This window comes from Galeopterus variegatus, unplaced genomic scaffold, assembly GCF_000696425.1.
Source record: "Galeopterus variegatus unplaced genomic scaffold, G_variegatus-3.0.2 Scaffold228, whole genome shotgun sequence".
Classification (NCBI taxonomy): Eukaryota; Metazoa; Chordata; class Mammalia; order Dermoptera; family Cynocephalidae; genus Galeopterus; species Galeopterus variegatus.
The window spans coordinates 299,131-316,324 of NW_007726339.1; the positions used below are offsets into that span (position 1 = coordinate 299,131).

Genomic DNA, 17,194 nt, shown 5'->3' on the forward strand with positions numbered 1-17,194 from the left:
TGAGAGTCATGACCCACTTGTTAGCAGTGACAGCCCAGCAGAGGCCGGGGACTCTACAGGAAGCATCAGCCTGAAGACCAGCCACCACCCTTTTCTTTCAGTTGACTCAGAGCACATTCTCTGCTGTCCTATAAATGCTCCCCATTTTTGTATTCCTTGTAGATGGTGACATATAAAGTATGGGCTGAAGATGGAAGAAATGTGGGTAAATTGCGGTCAAAAGCAACAACCAGAAGCTAGGTTTCACATCCAGTCTGAAACTTTGGCAGAAGAGTAAAGTTCTCTTTTAAAACAAATACTTGAACAGAGTGTGTAACAACATGAGATAAAAAGTTACTCCTGAATGTGACAAAATATAAATATTAAAATGAAGCCCCCCAAATGAAATATGAAAATCTTTACCAAAAAATAGTTTATTGCACAAAATTTAAGGAACTCCCAAGCACACTTAAATTTATAAAAAATCAACATGCTTTTTAAAGATACAATTTGCTGTACATGGTGACACCTTTCCCCTGAACAGCCCCAACCTGAGGACTCTCCTTTGTGAGGAAGTTTTTAATAGAAACAAACAACTCAAAACCACTGAATTTTCTAGACCCTCTAAAACATTACTCTCCAGGATCCTATTATAACCTGAGACTACAAAATCATTAGATTTGCCTGGAGCTTGGAAGAATAAGCTTGTTAGAATAAGGCTCAGGACGTCTCACATCACAGCGTTATTCACGTCATGAGGGGTCCTTGAAAGGAAGACTCCAGGACATTTCTCTTTCACCCCTAGAACCTTTACACATAACATTTAATTTTTGTTGAAAACATTCATAGAAGTAGGACTATATGTCATGGTGACTTTTCAGACCCATGGCTTTTGTAGGATCCCTATACCAAGAAAAGTACGTTTTCAAACAGAGAGTTTAACACAACCTTCCTACTGCTGCACACCATGGGCTATCTTCTTAGAGGGCCAGTCCCATTCCCTGGATCCAGGCCTGAGTAGAGGCAGTTTCGTATACTGTCAAGAACATTGCCTGATACATCTTCCAAAGAATAGAAGAAAGGTATGTAAATTTATAAGATCCGTGGCATCTATCTGACATGTACCATGGAAAAGTCAATGAAATCCACATGGCAATAAATTTTTTTGGAACACAGGTAATGATATCATGAAGTGCCCAAGCCAACATTCCCTGCAATAGGACGTGACATACAGTGTGTGGATAAATAATATGCACAAATACAATGCAGTGCCCCCACTATTTTATAAAAATAACACTCCAGATTTGACTGTTGTTTTCCATGAGTAAATTCCATAATTCCTACTTCTGCCCACAAGAACAATTCGAACTTTATTCACTGGAGGTAGAAGTGCCAGTAGAGTCCCTTGGAAATAGGGAAAAAAAACACACCAAAGCCACAACAATCAAAAACAGGCAATTAAAAAATGCAACATCCTCTTTCAGGGGACTTATGGAAGCCTAAAGGCAGTGTCAACTGGACACAAGAGGCCCCAGATTCCGAAATGCAGGTCATATGTGAAAACAGGAGTAGACACGAAACACGCAATGGGCAGGAACAAAGACAGGCCAGGGCCTGTGCTGCACCAAAAGAGGGCACGGGTGATGGAACTGGCACAGGACGATGACAGAAAACCAAGAGAAGAAAACGCATGCACATGTGCATGCACACACAAGCAGGACAACTAAACAAGGGGAACAGATCTGCTTTCACTTGACAAACATATTCAGAATGAGTTTATCCTTACCTAAGAGAAAACAAGACACTGTGAACATCAATTGCTTGAGGACCTTCCATAACAAGGAGGAAGAAGCTCCACCACAGAATGAGCCCATGTGTTGTTTCATGGTTTAAAAACATCAAACGACATGTTTAAAAATTAAAACAAGTGATAATACAGCCAAAATAAATAAGAATGTAAATTACCATTTTTCTTTTCTAATGGTACAAGAACAATTTAGACAAAAATGATTTCCAACTTAAGATAAAAAGTAGGATATATTTATAATGATGTTTTCAAGTATTATTTCAAGATTAACCCTGTACAAAAGATATACGTATTTTAGAAGTTCTGATACTTGCTAGGGAATATTTTTTAAACACCAAACATCTTTGCAGTTAATGCTACCTTAACGCTATCAATTAACCTTTTAACAGTATATTACAAGAGAACACAGCTTAAAAATACCATACTGTTTTCTCTACAAAATAGACACAATAATACATCAACAGGAGTTTCTGGACTGACCATAACACTCAGAACTTCATCTTCAAACTAGCTGATCTGCACAGGAGACCATGTGGATCTATTCTCTCTCTCTCTTCTAGCTCGTAACAATAAATATTTTAGATTTTCTTATCAAACTAGGAAGGAAGTTTACAGACCTCAACTCACCCAGTCAGTGTCTGCAGTGTTTCAGTTTCTCAGGTGGGAAATGTAAAATCTCAAATACTTAGTGCCAATTTCAAATAAGGAATCTCTTCCTGAAACACCCCAGGAGACCACAGCCACCTTCCTCATGGCACTAGCCTGTCTTTTCAGGAAATCACCTCTGCTTTCCAGATGACACCAGTGCAACCACCAAGGACCCAGGACTTCTCTTGATGACTACACTAACAGAGGCGTTCCTACGGGCCACAGTGAACATTTTCACTTGGGGCACAGAAGTGTGGGTCCTGGAGAAAGGATTGTTACCCACCCTGCAATCTATAAATGGGTTGGGCTCAAGTGGAAAATGCAGGAGGCTCTGCAGGAAGCCCCAGCCCACTCTCCTCCTCCTCCACTTTCCTCTCTCCTACTTTGGCCTCTCTCTGGGCTCTCCAAATGTCAGGTCAGTAAGTGGGGACCTCACCATCTTTGTAGTTCCTGCTCGCTGCCAGACCTCACCAAGGTTCTGACCTGCTCCTGCCCAGTGGGACCACACAGGGCCAGTGGTGTGACAAGTCAGCATCATGAACTTATGGAGAAACTGTGCAGGAAAGAAAGAACCTCAGAAATAAAGTAAAACTAAAACAATAAAGAACCCTTTCTGTGTAAGAATATTTGGTTTTAGAAGGTAGAGAAAATAAAATATTTCTTAAAATATAATTTTCTGACTGACATCCCCTAAAACCTACATGTGCATTATTTCCCAACAGCAAATTTTCAAAAGGCAATCAATAAAAAGACAAGTCATTTTTAAATAAGCATATACTTTTTAAAGATTAGATTATGAATTTCAGTATTTTTATATATATTCTATGGTAGGATGGTCATGGGAAAGAATAAAAACAAAAAACCAAAGGTGCAGATAAAATTTCGTTTCCGCAGGAAAGTAAAGCTCTTACTGAACAGAACAGGAAAGTAAGGGGCTGGGCCCCAGCCCGTCCTGTTGCTGTGTGGAGCTCACGAGCCTCGTCGGACAAATTTCTGTCAGTAACCAGCAGCTGGCATCACCCTCAGACAGCAGCATTTACCCCTGATACCTCCTTCTGCATGTAACCCTCAGATACACTGAAAGTTCCTCACAGACACCTAAATTAGGTTTTCAAGATTTGGTCATTTCGTGGGAAAAGCTAACTGTGATCTTCAAGTGACTCTCTAATCCTTGGCTCTCATTTCGTTATTTTACTCCTTGTTAAAGGCAAAAGCAAAACTTAAATTTCATCTCTTAGAAAAACATAGAGCACACAATCAAATAAATAACATTGATAAAGAATATTCCTTTACACAGCTACACCCTCAGGGGAGGCCTGTGATGGTCACTATTCCAGTCCTTCTCTGGAGGCCCTGCTTTGACTGTGGTTCTTCATGTCACCCCTGGGGTTGGAGTGGTCTCCCAAGGGGGCAGGACTGGCAGTGGCCGGCTCTGTGAAATGGCCTTCCACCTGGGTCCACGAGGACAGGGACTCGTGCACAGTGATGGTGTGCTCCTCCATCTGGCGCTGCAGGCTGTCCATCTCCTGCCTGTGGAGACAGGAGAAGCAAAGGAAGAAAGCCCCGGTCACAGGAGCACGGGCTCATCTGTGACAAGCTTCAGCTGCACAGCTGCTCACTCACGAGGGTCTATGGCACCTTCAGGGGCAGCAAAGCCCATCAAGGGCACAGAACTTCAGTGCTTGTGGCATTTTTCTCTATACTGCACAGAAACCAACAGACTGTGGTTTGGGTTTCTGCTTCAGGAAGACATCTGCTTCTATGAGAATATGCAAAAGACACAGCATTGAGGGCCCAATTCTGCCCAAGTTGCAGTGTGGAAGCCATCACTGGTAGCCAGTATCACACATGACTTTCACTTACAAGGTCAAAAATGACATCCTGTTGCCTGCCCATGGAGGCCCCACGTGGCCACACCCTAGAAACATTGCCCCCTTCTGCATGGAGCCAGAAGGCTCAGCCTATAGGCTGACAGTTCAAAACATCTGGCCTCCATCTTCTCGGGGCTCCTCTGGGTAGTTCAACTCTAGGCAACTGTTGCCTTAAACTGTGGATTTAGGGACCACATCTGTGTGCAAGTAACCCCTACTTAACATAAACCTGCTCAAACTTTGCTGGGTGTTCAATGCCAGCAACAGGAGAGATTCCTCCAAGTTAAACAGGTCATTTAGTTTTAAAGACTATACAAATGGAACATAGAACACAGATCATACTTGAGTTGTTGGAGACAGCTGTTCAGGTTCTTGAGGGGCTCCTTGCTCACAGCGGGCGGGGGGCGCAGCAGCTCCTCCAGCAGTGAGGCTGGGACTGGGCAGTCGGGGATCCTGATGGGCGTCGCGGGGCTGGAAGAACTGGCCTCACCTTTCAGCTCCTTTCTCTGTTTATGAAAACACAACATTAGCTCTCCCACGGTCCCCTCCCTCTAGTCAGTCTCCACTGTCACAGCTTGGGTCAGATGGGCTCCCCTGCCTGATGCAGCACGAAGGGGATCACCCTGGTGGATAAATCAGCACAGCCTGACAGTCACACGAGTTCAAGAAAGGCTGGCAAAGCTCAAACAACCTGTGTCTTGGATCCTCAGGAGGATGGAGCTAAATCCTAAACTAGAATCCTCACAGGAGCTTTCTGTGAGAGCCCCACAGCCTTGACTTTGAGCTTCCCTAAGAATTTAAATAAAATTTCCAACTTATCAGACTGTCTCTTCTAGGACTTAAAACTTTTTTCATGAAAAGGCAAACGATGCTAAACCTCTGAATCTGAGAGACGCCTCCTGGAAAATATGGAGACTGAGTACAGAAAAACCGCCAGATGTGCAAACGCTCAGAGCGTCTTGGGGTTCCTGGCCCGAGCCCGCTCTGGGAGCCACTGCATCCTAGTCTTAAAACACAGCCAGGACTGCTCCATCACAAACCATTCTCTCACCTAGTTTCTAAAGCATCTTACAACAAAATCGTATTTGAACTCAAGAAAAGCAAATGTTCTGTCAGAAAAGGCACTAAAATAAAATGAAAATAAAAATGATTTGGTCCGTTGTACAAGCAGAATACTCCATTATCATTTACTTTCATACGATAGTTGCTAAGTGTTGGTTAAATATATCTTTTTATGTCTGAATGACTAGAAAATCTGCCAACCTCCCATCCAAACAAGTCTATAGCAGACACCAGTTAGCCTGAAAGGAGCGCGAGCCTAAATACCGTCTTTGCCGTGTTGCGGCGCAGGTCCAGCTTGAGCTGCTGGTTTTGCTGAAGGAGCGTCTTCATGTTGTTCTTCAGTTCTGACACTTTAGCTTGAAGCATAAATTTATCCTTCTGGGTCATAGACAGATCTTCCTGTACCAGCTCCAGCTCAGACTTGATATTCTACAGAAAGTGAAGACAGATTCTTAAAGTTAACAAAAAGATTTTAGACACATTGCTACAATCTTAGTTTGTATGTCCCAATTCTAAGGGATGAGAAATATGGCACTGATTTTTACAGAATGAAGCATGTGATGTTTCCATCACAATACAATTTCCCCTCCAGGTATCTAGATTGTGAAGGACCTAGTTACGAACACAGCCTCAACATTCTCATCCAAATTCCAGAGCCTCTGCCAAGGAACCAACAGTATCCCTATGGCCACATTCTACAACGAACCCCAAGAATCTCGTGTAATTTCCATGGTCAGCCACTATATAATTAGTCCACCATTCCTAAGACATGACATAAATCAATTCTAGTTGTGACTCAAACCATTCATTTCCAAGTGAGGAATCTCAGCATGTTCCTGATGCTTTCCTTGAGCAGTCAAGACCCTGTCTGTTGAGCTCTTCATAGGGAATACTATCACAAAATGGTAAACTTTTCACATACACTCTCCCGTTTACTGCATCTAATGAAATCATGTTCCTGGTATACTTCACACAGCTCAGCTGAGGGGTTGAAGCCTAAGCTTGTGATTTGGCTCTGCCTCCTTCCAGCTGTGTGACCTGGACCAGGTGACCACACCTTACACCTTCTGAACTGGGGACAATGTCTTCAGAATCGTTTGGTAGGAGCTTCTGCTACACACATCGCACAGTTCAGCACCAGTAACTGGGGACTGGGGTTATGATCGCTGACTAACTGGTGATATGTGGCCCCCAACTCTCTGCCCCAGAGTAGAACAGGTACCTGCAACAACTGCTGTATTCCTTCCAATTCTTTTTTGCCCTGCTGTTCAGTCAAGTCCAGCTGCTGCTTCAAAGACTGGATTTCTCGCTCTTTCTGATCCACATCCCATTTGAGGTTTTCCATCTACAGGGGGAGAAAGTCACATGACCAAAAGAATTTTAAAGAGGCTTTCTTGTACTGGAAAATTGCTCTAACTGTATTTCTGCTTATCTTTTCATACCATATTTAGAAAAAATAAATATTCCCCTTTAAACAGACAAGGAACGAAGTTATCAAATGAATCTCTCGGCAGAGTCCTACTCTGTGCCATGGGAATTGGGGACTCAGGAATTGAGGATGGGAGTCATCCACACATCACCTCTTGGTTTCCTAAGGGTTGTTTATTCAGTTGTTCATCCAGCTGCTTCTGCAGGAGCTGGAGCTGGGTCCGGGCCTCAGCCAGCTCTGCCTGGAACTGTGCTATTTCCTGGGAATGTTTCCCCTCCCGAATCCTAGCACAAAAAAAAAAAAAAAAAGAAAGAAAGAAAGAAAGAATGGGATGACAGCGTTCTTCCAGCATGCCTTCCTACTCTCAAATGCTACCAGATGTGTCCATCCTGGTGAGACTCCATACTGTTCACCCTGTGCTTGGGACCATTCTAGGTGCTTTACAATGCATCATCTCAGCTAATCCTAACTAAACCCCCAGTAAGACATACTTTTTGAACACATCTCACAGATTACAGCGGTGAGTCACTGCTGCAAGACCACACAGTGAGTGGTGGCCTCCAGAACCACCAGGATCAACGCATGTGCAGCCCCAGACCTGGCCCAGTCACTCTACATATCTGACTCAACACTGCATTAGCATGGAGTTTGTGATGAGCCTCTCAGTGTCAGGACACAGCCTTCAGGGTAAAAGCTCACATTGGGGCTCTTTCTGTTCTCAGGAAGGTCAAGCAAGGCAGAGAGTGGGCATAGGCAAGTGGGAGTGTTAAGCTCAGACTTCCTGAGACATGAGTCAGGTACATTCTACTCCTTTGATTTGCCTCCAAAGTACTTAACAATTTGCTAAAAAATAGGTGACCCCTCACTGTGTTGAATATGCTGAATTAAAGATGGAGGAGAAGATCCTAGCAAGGAGGTCTGGTGGCAGTGGCCCTGCACTGGCCCCTTGTGCCATCTCTGCACAGGGCCCAGGCACTCACTGGAGGCTGTCAGCCTCTGCCTGCAGCTTCTGCACCAGGTGCTCCTTGGCCTGCAGCTCCTTCTTCACCTCGCTCAGCTCCAAGGTGGCCGCCTTGAAGTGGCGGCGGTTATGCCCAGCTTCCACTCTGGCAGCAGCCACCTAGAAGAAAGGAAGCCAACGTTATCAGTGAGAGTAATGCACATGCAATGCCTGAGGCTTTACAATGCACCAAGTGCCAGCAGGTGAAGTTACCTCCCCACACCACGCTCATTCTGGCTGCTCAAGGGCTTTTTCTTCCCAAGTTTATCAAGTTCCTTATAAAGATTAAAGTACGTAACACAGTGCCAGCAGACCTTACATGTATGACATATGGCTACTACTACCTGTTGAATGAACAAATCTATTCAAGATTTTCTTGGTCTAAACAGCTTTTATAGTCTTCAAGTACACCTGCATGTTTCTGGTTAGATTTACTTGTAGTCCACATATGTTGAGAGGAATCTACTTTTCCATCATGCCAATCTGACTGCAATAAAGCTTCTAATTGTTATCTACTTTTTTTTTTTTTTTTTTTTAAAAAGATGACCGGTAAGGGGATCTTAACCCTTGACTTGGTGTTGTCAGCACCACGCTCACCCAGTGAGCTAACCAGCCATCCCTATATGGGATCCAAACCCGTGGCCTTAGTGTTATCAGCACCGCACTCACCCGAGTGAGCCACGGGCCGGCCCCTTGTTATCTACTTATGATGTATCTAGCCTTTTGGAATTTTACTGCTTTTCATAGTTAAACATAGACTCTCTCAAGATTTCTAAGAGAGGACAATTCTCCGAGTATAACAAAAATTTCCATTTTCTTTTCCAATAATTTAATTTTCTTGTCTAATTTTACTAGCAAGCATGCTATTTAAAAGCAAAGTTTAATAAAAATATTTATAGTATATGACAGACAAATATAGAAAGAGCTCTTACAAATCAGTTAAAAAAACACCTTCCATAGAGGATATTAACAGTTTGTCAACAGGCAGAGATTCAAGGTGATCTGTAGTTTAATCTTTACACTTTTTAAAAACTTTTTATTAGCATGTACTATTGTTACAATCAGGACAAGATGATTAAATGCATTTAGAGAAAAAATTAAGCATCATTCTCAACTGTTCTTAAAAAAAAGAAATCGAGGGCTGGCTCGTGGCTCACTTGGGAGAGTGTGGTGCTGATAACACCAAGGCCACGGGTTCAGATCCCTATATAGGGATGGACAGTTAGTTCACTTGGGAGAGTGCGGTGCTGACAACACCAAGTCAAGGGTTAAGATCCCCTTACCAGTCATCTTTAAAAAAAAAAAAAAAGAAATCAGTCATATATACACTACTACCCCCCAGCACTTTTAGTTATGAATTTTCTAGTTATGTCTTCTTTTAAGGTAAGAATAATATTAAGTGATACCTAAGCACAGAGCAAAAGATAGGGGCTGGGTGTAGGAAAGTGGGTTGTGTTAGCTAAATCAGCTCAGAATCACTGGTCAACAGTAATTCCTGGGCAAAGACTAAACACCTACTCAGATGTGAATCAAGAACAATCTAATAACTGTTAATGTTAAAATATTCTTATCACATCTTAAAATTAGTTCTAATTTAAAAGAAGTTTTGCTGCCTCACCCAAGAAACAAAGAATCTTTTTCTTTTTATCTCTATTTACTGGATGCATGGTGAACACCTGGGTGTGGGAGGGGCCAGCCTTGAAGAGACACCTCCTATAAAGAACAGGGTCTACACAACCATCTTTCCTGTCTACATTTTTAACATAAATGGGATCATCACATACTATTCTGAAACTTACTTTTTTTTTTTCTTTTTTTGAGACCGGCCGCACCGTGCTCAGCCAGTGAGTGCACAGTGCACGGCCATCCCTATATGGGATCCGAACCCACGGCGGGAGCACTGCTGCACTCCCAGCGCCGCACTCTCCCGAGTGTGCCATGGGCTCGGCCCTGAAACTTACTTTTTTTTTTTTTTTTTTTTTAAAAGATGACCGGTAAGGGGATCTTAACCCTTGGCTTGGTGTTGTCAGCACCACGCTCAGCCAGTGAGCAAACCGGCCATCCCTATGTGGGATCCGAACCCAGGGCCTTGGTGTTATCAGCACCGCACTCTCCCGAGTGAGCCACAGGCCGGCCCGAAACTTACTTTTTTAATGCAACACTACACACAGGACATCTTTCCCAGCAAAACAGAAATATACACATACACACACAGCTCAATCTGTCTTGTCCTGGGCCTTCACAGCTACATCATGATCTAACCTAATGCCACCTTCTACTGACTCTCACAAGGCTCTCTACAGCCTCTCATTATCACCAACAACACTGTTCTCTGTGGAGTGAATTCCTGGAATGGACACTCCTGTGTGAAGTTTTCAGACTCTGAAACACTGTATGCAAGGCTCTGTGAGACTGTGATTTAAAAGCAGCTGTAAAGGGCCACACACCTGTTCCTTGAGGCTGTTTACTTTCACTTTTTCTTTCTCTAGTGAGGCTTGTAAGGCCTCAACGAGCTGCTTCATCTGGCGATCCTCCTCCTCTTTGCGCTGCAAAACCGCCTGCACCTAGATCACATTGCAGAAGGGTAAATGAGGAGGGACATCAAATTCAAAACACCTTACAGGGCCCAGGGAAAACTGCCATGTGGGGAACACAGCAGGACCAGGGCACACGTCAGGGAAGTAGAGAAAATTCCATCTCCAGAGAATACCGTTACAAGAAAAGAAATCTGAAACTGCAGGTACGATCACATGATCACATTCAAGAACATGGCTGGGAATCTAAAAGACGCATATAAGTCAGGTTACAAACTCAGATGGCTTTGCAGCCAGGAAGGGAATGCAGATGGGTAAAGCAGCCAGATACAAAAAGAATGGGAATGGTGGGGACAAAATAGAAGTTACCCAATTCTCTAATGACTGGGTAACTCAAGGCTGGGGGCTTGACATCCACAGGGGACGGGGGGAGTGCTGCCATTTTAAAGACTTCCCTGAAATGCCCGAGCCAGTCCTCAATCCACAGATGCCGTAGAGCCCAAGGATCTAAGCATTACTTAATGGGATATGGTCTGAGAGATGGGTTGTTAAGGTGATTTTGTCATACAGCCTACCACATACCAAGGCCATATGGCACAGCTATTATAATCTTATGGGACCACGGTTGTATATGCGGTCCCGTCATTGACCAAACATCCTTATGTGGAGCGTGACTGTATTATGTTTTTTCCTATACATATGTACCTATGATAAATTTTAATTTATAATTTAGGCACAATAAGAGATTAACAATAGCATGAATGATAACTTAGAATAATTAGAATATACTGTAATAAAATTATGTGAGTGTGGTCACTCTCTCAAAACATCTTACTGTTCTGTACCCACCTATTTTCAGACCATGATTGACTGTGGGTAACAAACTATGGTAAGTGAAGCCGTGGATGGGGGTACTGCTGTATGACATTTACAGTGCGATTCCCTCTGCTTCTGGTAAATGAGTTTGAGTACCTGGAGATTCAGCTGGACTAGGTCTGCCTCCCTCTTGGCCAAAGCTGTCTCTAAGATGCTGTTGTGTTCCCGCAAGGCCGCGTTGGACTGTCCAAGGCCCGTAAGCTTCCCTCTCTCATGCTCTAATTCGAGAGCCAACTTCTTATTGGACTCCTCGAGGCGCTTTATCTTCCTTCTAAAGCCTCTGGATTCTTGAAGCTGAAACATATCAAGGTAACTGTGAAATTATGTGCTCTGGTTAATGGAGTTATTACGTACACCTGAAACAGGTGAGCAGTTTTTCAACAGGAAACAGTTAATACTAAAACACAACAGTGAACAACACACAAACTGCCCTTGCTCTGTTACCTGAAAGACTGGTGTGGCTGTAGCCAGGTGGTTCCCTAGCCCCACTCCTTACTCCCTATGGCCAATAGCCCAGCCTTCTTGTGGGACCATATACTTCTGGGGACTCAGCCCTGGCCCAGGCCACACCACTTGGTAGTTGGGCATGGGACTGAGCTGGCCTCACAAAATATATTCAGGATGGGAACAGAGATGATAACTGAGAGGCCCCTGGGGACCCTAACAAGGGGCAGGGTAGGTAGAGAGGCGGGCCAAAGGCAGTGACATGAGCCCTTGGTGATGGTGCTCAGCTGCTACTAGCACCACTGGAAACTAGAACTGTCCTTGAACCTATGAGCTATGAGGAGTTCTTTCAAAGGTTTGAGTTGGGTTTCTTATTTGCAACCAAAACATTCTGAGAGAAGGGCTACCATTATGAATTGCAATGACCACTCTACTGGAGAGGCCAAAAACACAACTGTCCTCACTAGAGTACTGATAACAGGGCCTACTCCGCCAAAGAGCAAGAGTCTGCAGTCAGAGAAGACAAAAATGCCAGTGGCCACACTGAGCACAGTGAGGCTCTGTTGCTCTCCAGAGCCCACTCACCTCAGCCTCCCGGTCCTGAGTGACCCATTCCCTCACTGCCGCAACAGCAGACTCATGGGTGTTACCTCATCCTCCAGCTCCAGCACCTTTTCCCGGGACTCCTCCAGCTCCTGGCTGGTCAGTGCAATGACCTCCTGCAGCTCCTTCTCCAGCAGCATCTTGCTGTGGCTGAGGGTCTGCAGCTCCACCTCCAGGGCCTGGATCCTTTCCTAACAGCCAGGATGGAACAGCACGTTTGGTCACCGGGCCTGACAGGCTCTCACCTGCCTTGCCTCCCATGGGTCCTACAGGCGTGAAGCTGTGTGGCCACACACCTGACTGCTGATAGCCAGCAGTTGTCTGAACACATCTTACAACAATTCCCTTTCTTCAAAGGACCTAAATTAACTAACCATAACATGTACACACTAGTGACACAGAAAGTAACACTAGGACAAAGAAAACCACCTTTTTGGTTAAATGCTTTGAAAATACAGAAATAATCTGACCTGCAGATAAAGGTTATAAATGACCATCTATCAAGTAAGCAGCACCCAGCATAATATAATGAACAACACACATGCAAGCACACACACACACATATACACGCACGCACATGTGCTCACACATGCATACTTGCTGCCATTTTGGTACCAGGCCCTGTTCCAAGCATGTTCCATATGTCACCTCACTTAACCATCTAATGAGTGAGGTTCTGCTATTTACCTCTTTCTGGCTCTATTTTACTGGGAATGAAAAAGGTGAGCAATTTGCCAAAAGTCCAGACAAGCCCTCATCTAGGCTCTCAGGGCCTGGCTCCTCCTCAGCTGCTACAGGCCATGCGGCAAGGAAACTGGGTTCTATAAGCATTCACCCCCTCTCGCCCTGACCACTTGATCCAGAGAATAAATACAAACAATAGAGACATATTTTAAAGTAGAATGAGAAATGGCAATTAAATAAATCCCCTCAACATACTGTAAAGTAACAAGGTTAGAGGGAGCATTTAACTTAATCTACTTAAATTGACATGAAAACACCATGTTATGAAATGATCTACTACCACTGGTAAATTTCTAAGTGGAGAGGAGACAGAAACCAACTGCATGCAGAAAGAAACGATCACTAAGATGTCAAGAATAAATACAAACTGGGGAATAATAAATAAAATGCAAATGAATTCACTCAGGCAGAATTTTACACCTCCCAGTAAAAGTGAGAGGAAACAGCAGGTCAACCTGCATTCTCCAGACCCCGGCCCCCACCCTTGTGGGTCCTGCACAGAGAGCCCCTCTACCTAAGACTGCCCCTTGGTCCCTGCAGTGCCTCCTGTCTATTGTGGAGCATTTCAAATGTTGCCTGCTCCAAAAGCTTTCCCGGACTCTGCCAAACCCTGACCCCTGACCCCCTCACACCCTCACTCTCGCCTCTTGGCAAGTGCATGCTCACAACACTTCCTCCATTCACACCAACACCTCCCGAGACACTGGAGCAGGCACAGAGAAAACAGGGTAGGTGGGCTAGGTGCAGGTCCCACCTCTGCCCCTCACAGTATCTGAGTTTTTCTGAGCCAAGGAGGTTCGTCAATGAAAATAACGTTAACACCACAGCCCATGTAGGACTTATGAGGATCAAATAAGGTAACGTACATAAGTCATAACCAATGTACATAAGTCATTACACTGATACCAAGCAGTGTTTTAAAGAAATGCCTAAACATCTTAGTTCTGCCTCCTTTCTCCTAAACCCCTTTACTGGGTTTGAGAGAGGGAAATGTTTACAAAACATCCTTTCCCTACATTGAGAAGCTTCATGACCCTGACCGGGGACAGACCTGGTGTTTACCTACATGTAGAGCGAGGTCACTGCCGCTGCTGCTGCTGCCCTGGGCTCTGAGCTGGCTCAGCTCCGTGTCCACAGCCTCCTTAGCAGCGAGCGCCTCCTGCAGGCGGCGGCTGAGGATCCCCACAGCGTTCTCATAGGCCTTGTGCTTGGTCTTCATTTCTTTCTGGGCGCTGGTCAGGTCCGAGCCCAGCCGCTTCATCTTCTGCTTCTGCTCTGTGATGGCCCTGAGGTGTCACAAAGGAGTCGCAGAGAAAGAACCTGGATTAGCCTCTCACTGAGCACCCAGCTTCCTGGAATGCAACATCCAGGAACAGTGAAGTGCACTTCAGAAGTTCAACCTCAAGGGCTGGCACAGGGGCTCAGACTCCAGGCTCTTGAGAGGCCACCTCAGCTCAACCCTTGGCCATCGCCCTCCCCACAATCCAACTTCCCCTAGGGAAAACCTGGGTGAGCGTGTGCCTGTCCTATTGTGGCTGCTGTGAGGTGTCCCTGCAGAGCCAAGAGGCAATAAGCACTCAGTGGACATGAGCTGTTTCTAGCCACACCATTAGACCTGCCCTTTTGGGATGGTTTTAAAATGATCTAGTGAAGGGAGAGAAACAGCCCGCTCCTACCAAATAGAAACGTTTCTAATGTTCTTCTTAAATAAGAGCAACAAATTTGACAACCACCTTCATGAGTAAATCACCAGCTGATAAAAGCAAAGTAACTTAGGATACGCCCATTGGGGTAAAAAAGCCCCCAAGGGGCTGTCAGCGTGTGCATGTGTGCACACACAGGAGAGCGCATTGGAGTCTGCATGCTTACATTTACATGAGCACAAACGGGTGTGAAGGAAGAATTGAAGCGCTGTCCCCGGGAGGGAGCTGGGGTGGGCGGCTGCTGCCACAGCACAGGCACGAAGGCAAACACACACGGAAGGGGAGTCATGATAAAGAGTGCTTTAGGAAATTAGCTCATACACTGTGGGGTTATTCTGTAGAATAAGCAACTACATCATGATGGAACTTTAAATCTAGAACTCAGCATGCCAGGCCACTTTACGTGGGCCAAGTCCGCTGCATGCTCAGGCAGGGCTCCTTCCTGCCCTCAGAGGGGCCGTGCCGCACGCACACTTACTTCTTGGCCTCCTGCTGCAGCTCCTCTATCTGTTTCTTTAGCACCTCGTTGGCCTCTGTAAGAGCGACCATCTGCTCTTTATCGAACTGCAAAGACTTCAAAAGAGGGAAAGACAATATGAGCCGTGTAAAGCTGCTCACCCCAAAGTCCATCTCCTCGTGGGACATGGTGCCCTCAGGGCCACCTTTGGGGATGTAAGTTTTGAAGGAAATTCTGACAGGGACCTTTACTTTCTCATAAACGACACTTTGTAAAGGTCAAGGGCTGGCCAGTTAGCTCAGTTGGTTAGAGCACAGCCTTGTAACACTAAGGTCAAGGATTCAGTTCCCCATACCAGCCAGCCACCAAAACAAACCCAAAAAATACAAATGTAGATGTCAAAAGCATTTCCAGATGCTGTGTCCGGAGCAGCAGAGGCACAACAGAGAGGGATGAGTTAAAAGAAAGCCTCCACACTGTGGACCTGCCTGAAGCCCCCAAGAACTCCCTCCCAGGAGTCCCCCAGAACCTACTTTCCCAGGACCCCCCCCCCAGAAGCCCCTCCCTAGAAGCTCCACCATGAACCACTATGTGAAGAGCTTCATGTCCCCCTCCCCCACTCCCTCCCTTACTGCCTTTTCTCACCTCCTTCTGTGTGGAGAGAATAAGTCCCACAAAAGTGGCTCAGTCACAGTAACAAATGACTACACAAGCTTGGGGGGCTTGTGCCCCACCCCCAGACCCAGGGCCAGCCTGCCAAGCACAGCCCACTGCCTGTACTGATCAGTCCAGGGCCCCCCACCTGCACCCTCATGCCTTCACACCACTGACCTATGGGGGTCTGAGCTCAAGGCCTCAGTCCAGCTCCTCTCAGGGCCAGACACACAACCAACCTGCCTGCCTGGCCCTCTCCTGCGACTTCAGAAAGGTCCCATGCAAAGCAGAGCCCGTGGTCTAACATCCTGCCTGCCATACCCCAAGTTTACTGTTCCTCCCCCAATTTCTCACCTCAGAAAACGTTCCTCAGCCCGGACATACGGACATGAATCTGCACAGCGGCCCCCGTCTCCCGGCTCCCCACGTGCAGATCAAACCTCGCCAGCTTCCACTGGACTCATTAGAATACCCAGGCTCCCACTGTGGGGCTTCCAAGAGGAGCAAGACTGGATCCTGCCCATCCTAGGTCCACACTCCATCCACACGGGACTCTGGGAGTCCCTCAGACCCCGGGACTCTGGGAGTGCCCTGCCCTGGCTTTCTGCATGGCGGCTGGCTCCCACAGCCAACTGCAAGAGTGGGGCCTCCAAGAACTCTGGTAGCGCCTGCCTGTTTATTTCCTCCACACAGTGTCATCACCAGAACCTCTCTGTCTGTCCCCACCAGGACATAAGCTCCAGGAGGGCCTTGTTCCAGGGTGTTCTTCTAAAAGCCTCTCCCCTCGTGCCTCACCTGGCCTGTGCGCCCTGCCCCACCCTGCACATGTAAGTCCTAAGTACATTGAGCTGAACCTTCACAACTCAGAGGGAATCAACCACCACAAGCCACAGACCTGCAGGTGCGCCTCCATCTCATCTCGCTCCTTCTGCGCCGACTGGAGATGCCCTTCGAGCTCTGCCATCTGCTGATGGACTTGGGACACCTCCTTCTGCAGGCACGAGTGCTCCAGCTGCACAGCCTGTTTCTCCCCCTGCAGTTTCATTAACTCCTGCCTCAGCTCCTTCACCTCTGCATCCAGCCTCTTCTTTGTGGCTTTCAGCTCACTGATGAGCTGGTCTTTGGAGGTGGCATCCCGCCGGTAGGCCTCCACCATTACCTGCCAGACAAGACAGAGCAATCAGCCAGTGCACGAGTGGGGTCTTCCCAGGGGCAAGCCAGCTGAAATAAAAATGTACACCACTTATCTAGGGTGAAACTTTGAGCTAAAGATAACATATTTCATCAAGTCTAAGACACCATCAACTGAAACACACCACTATTTTATGCACCAGGTGACATCACCATGCCTTAACAAGTCTGCCTAACGTGTGATGCAGCCAT

General features: G+C 46.0%; 1 protein-coding gene across 2 annotated transcripts in view; it reads right to left on the reverse strand.

The window, feature by feature from the left end:
* Positions 1-395: 395 nt before the first annotated feature.
* The window catches only part of GOLGA3 (golgin A3), a 37,119-nt gene continuing 20,320 nt past the window's right edge, over positions 396-17,194 (reverse strand). For both annotated transcript variants that reach the window (XM_008566175.1, XM_008566176.1), the window contains exons 12-23: positions 16,707-16,970; positions 15,179-15,273; positions 14,064-14,283; positions 12,301-12,444; positions 11,303-11,500; positions 10,244-10,360; positions 7,777-7,916; positions 6,948-7,080; positions 6,590-6,712; positions 5,632-5,796; positions 4,648-4,811; positions 396-3,964 (exon numbers count right to left, since the gene is read on the reverse strand). In XM_008566175.1, coding sequence (XP_008564397.1) covers positions 3,763-3,964; positions 4,648-4,811; positions 5,632-5,796; positions 6,590-6,712; positions 6,948-7,080; positions 7,777-7,916; positions 10,244-10,360; positions 11,303-11,500; positions 12,301-12,444; positions 14,064-14,283; positions 15,179-15,273; positions 16,707-16,970 — 1,965 coding nt within the window. In that variant the 3' untranslated portion in view covers positions 396-3,762. The remainder of the gene's footprint in view (positions 3,965-4,647; positions 4,812-5,631; positions 5,797-6,589; positions 6,713-6,947; positions 7,081-7,776; positions 7,917-10,243; positions 10,361-11,302; positions 11,501-12,300; positions 12,445-14,063; positions 14,284-15,178; positions 15,274-16,706; positions 16,971-17,194) is intronic.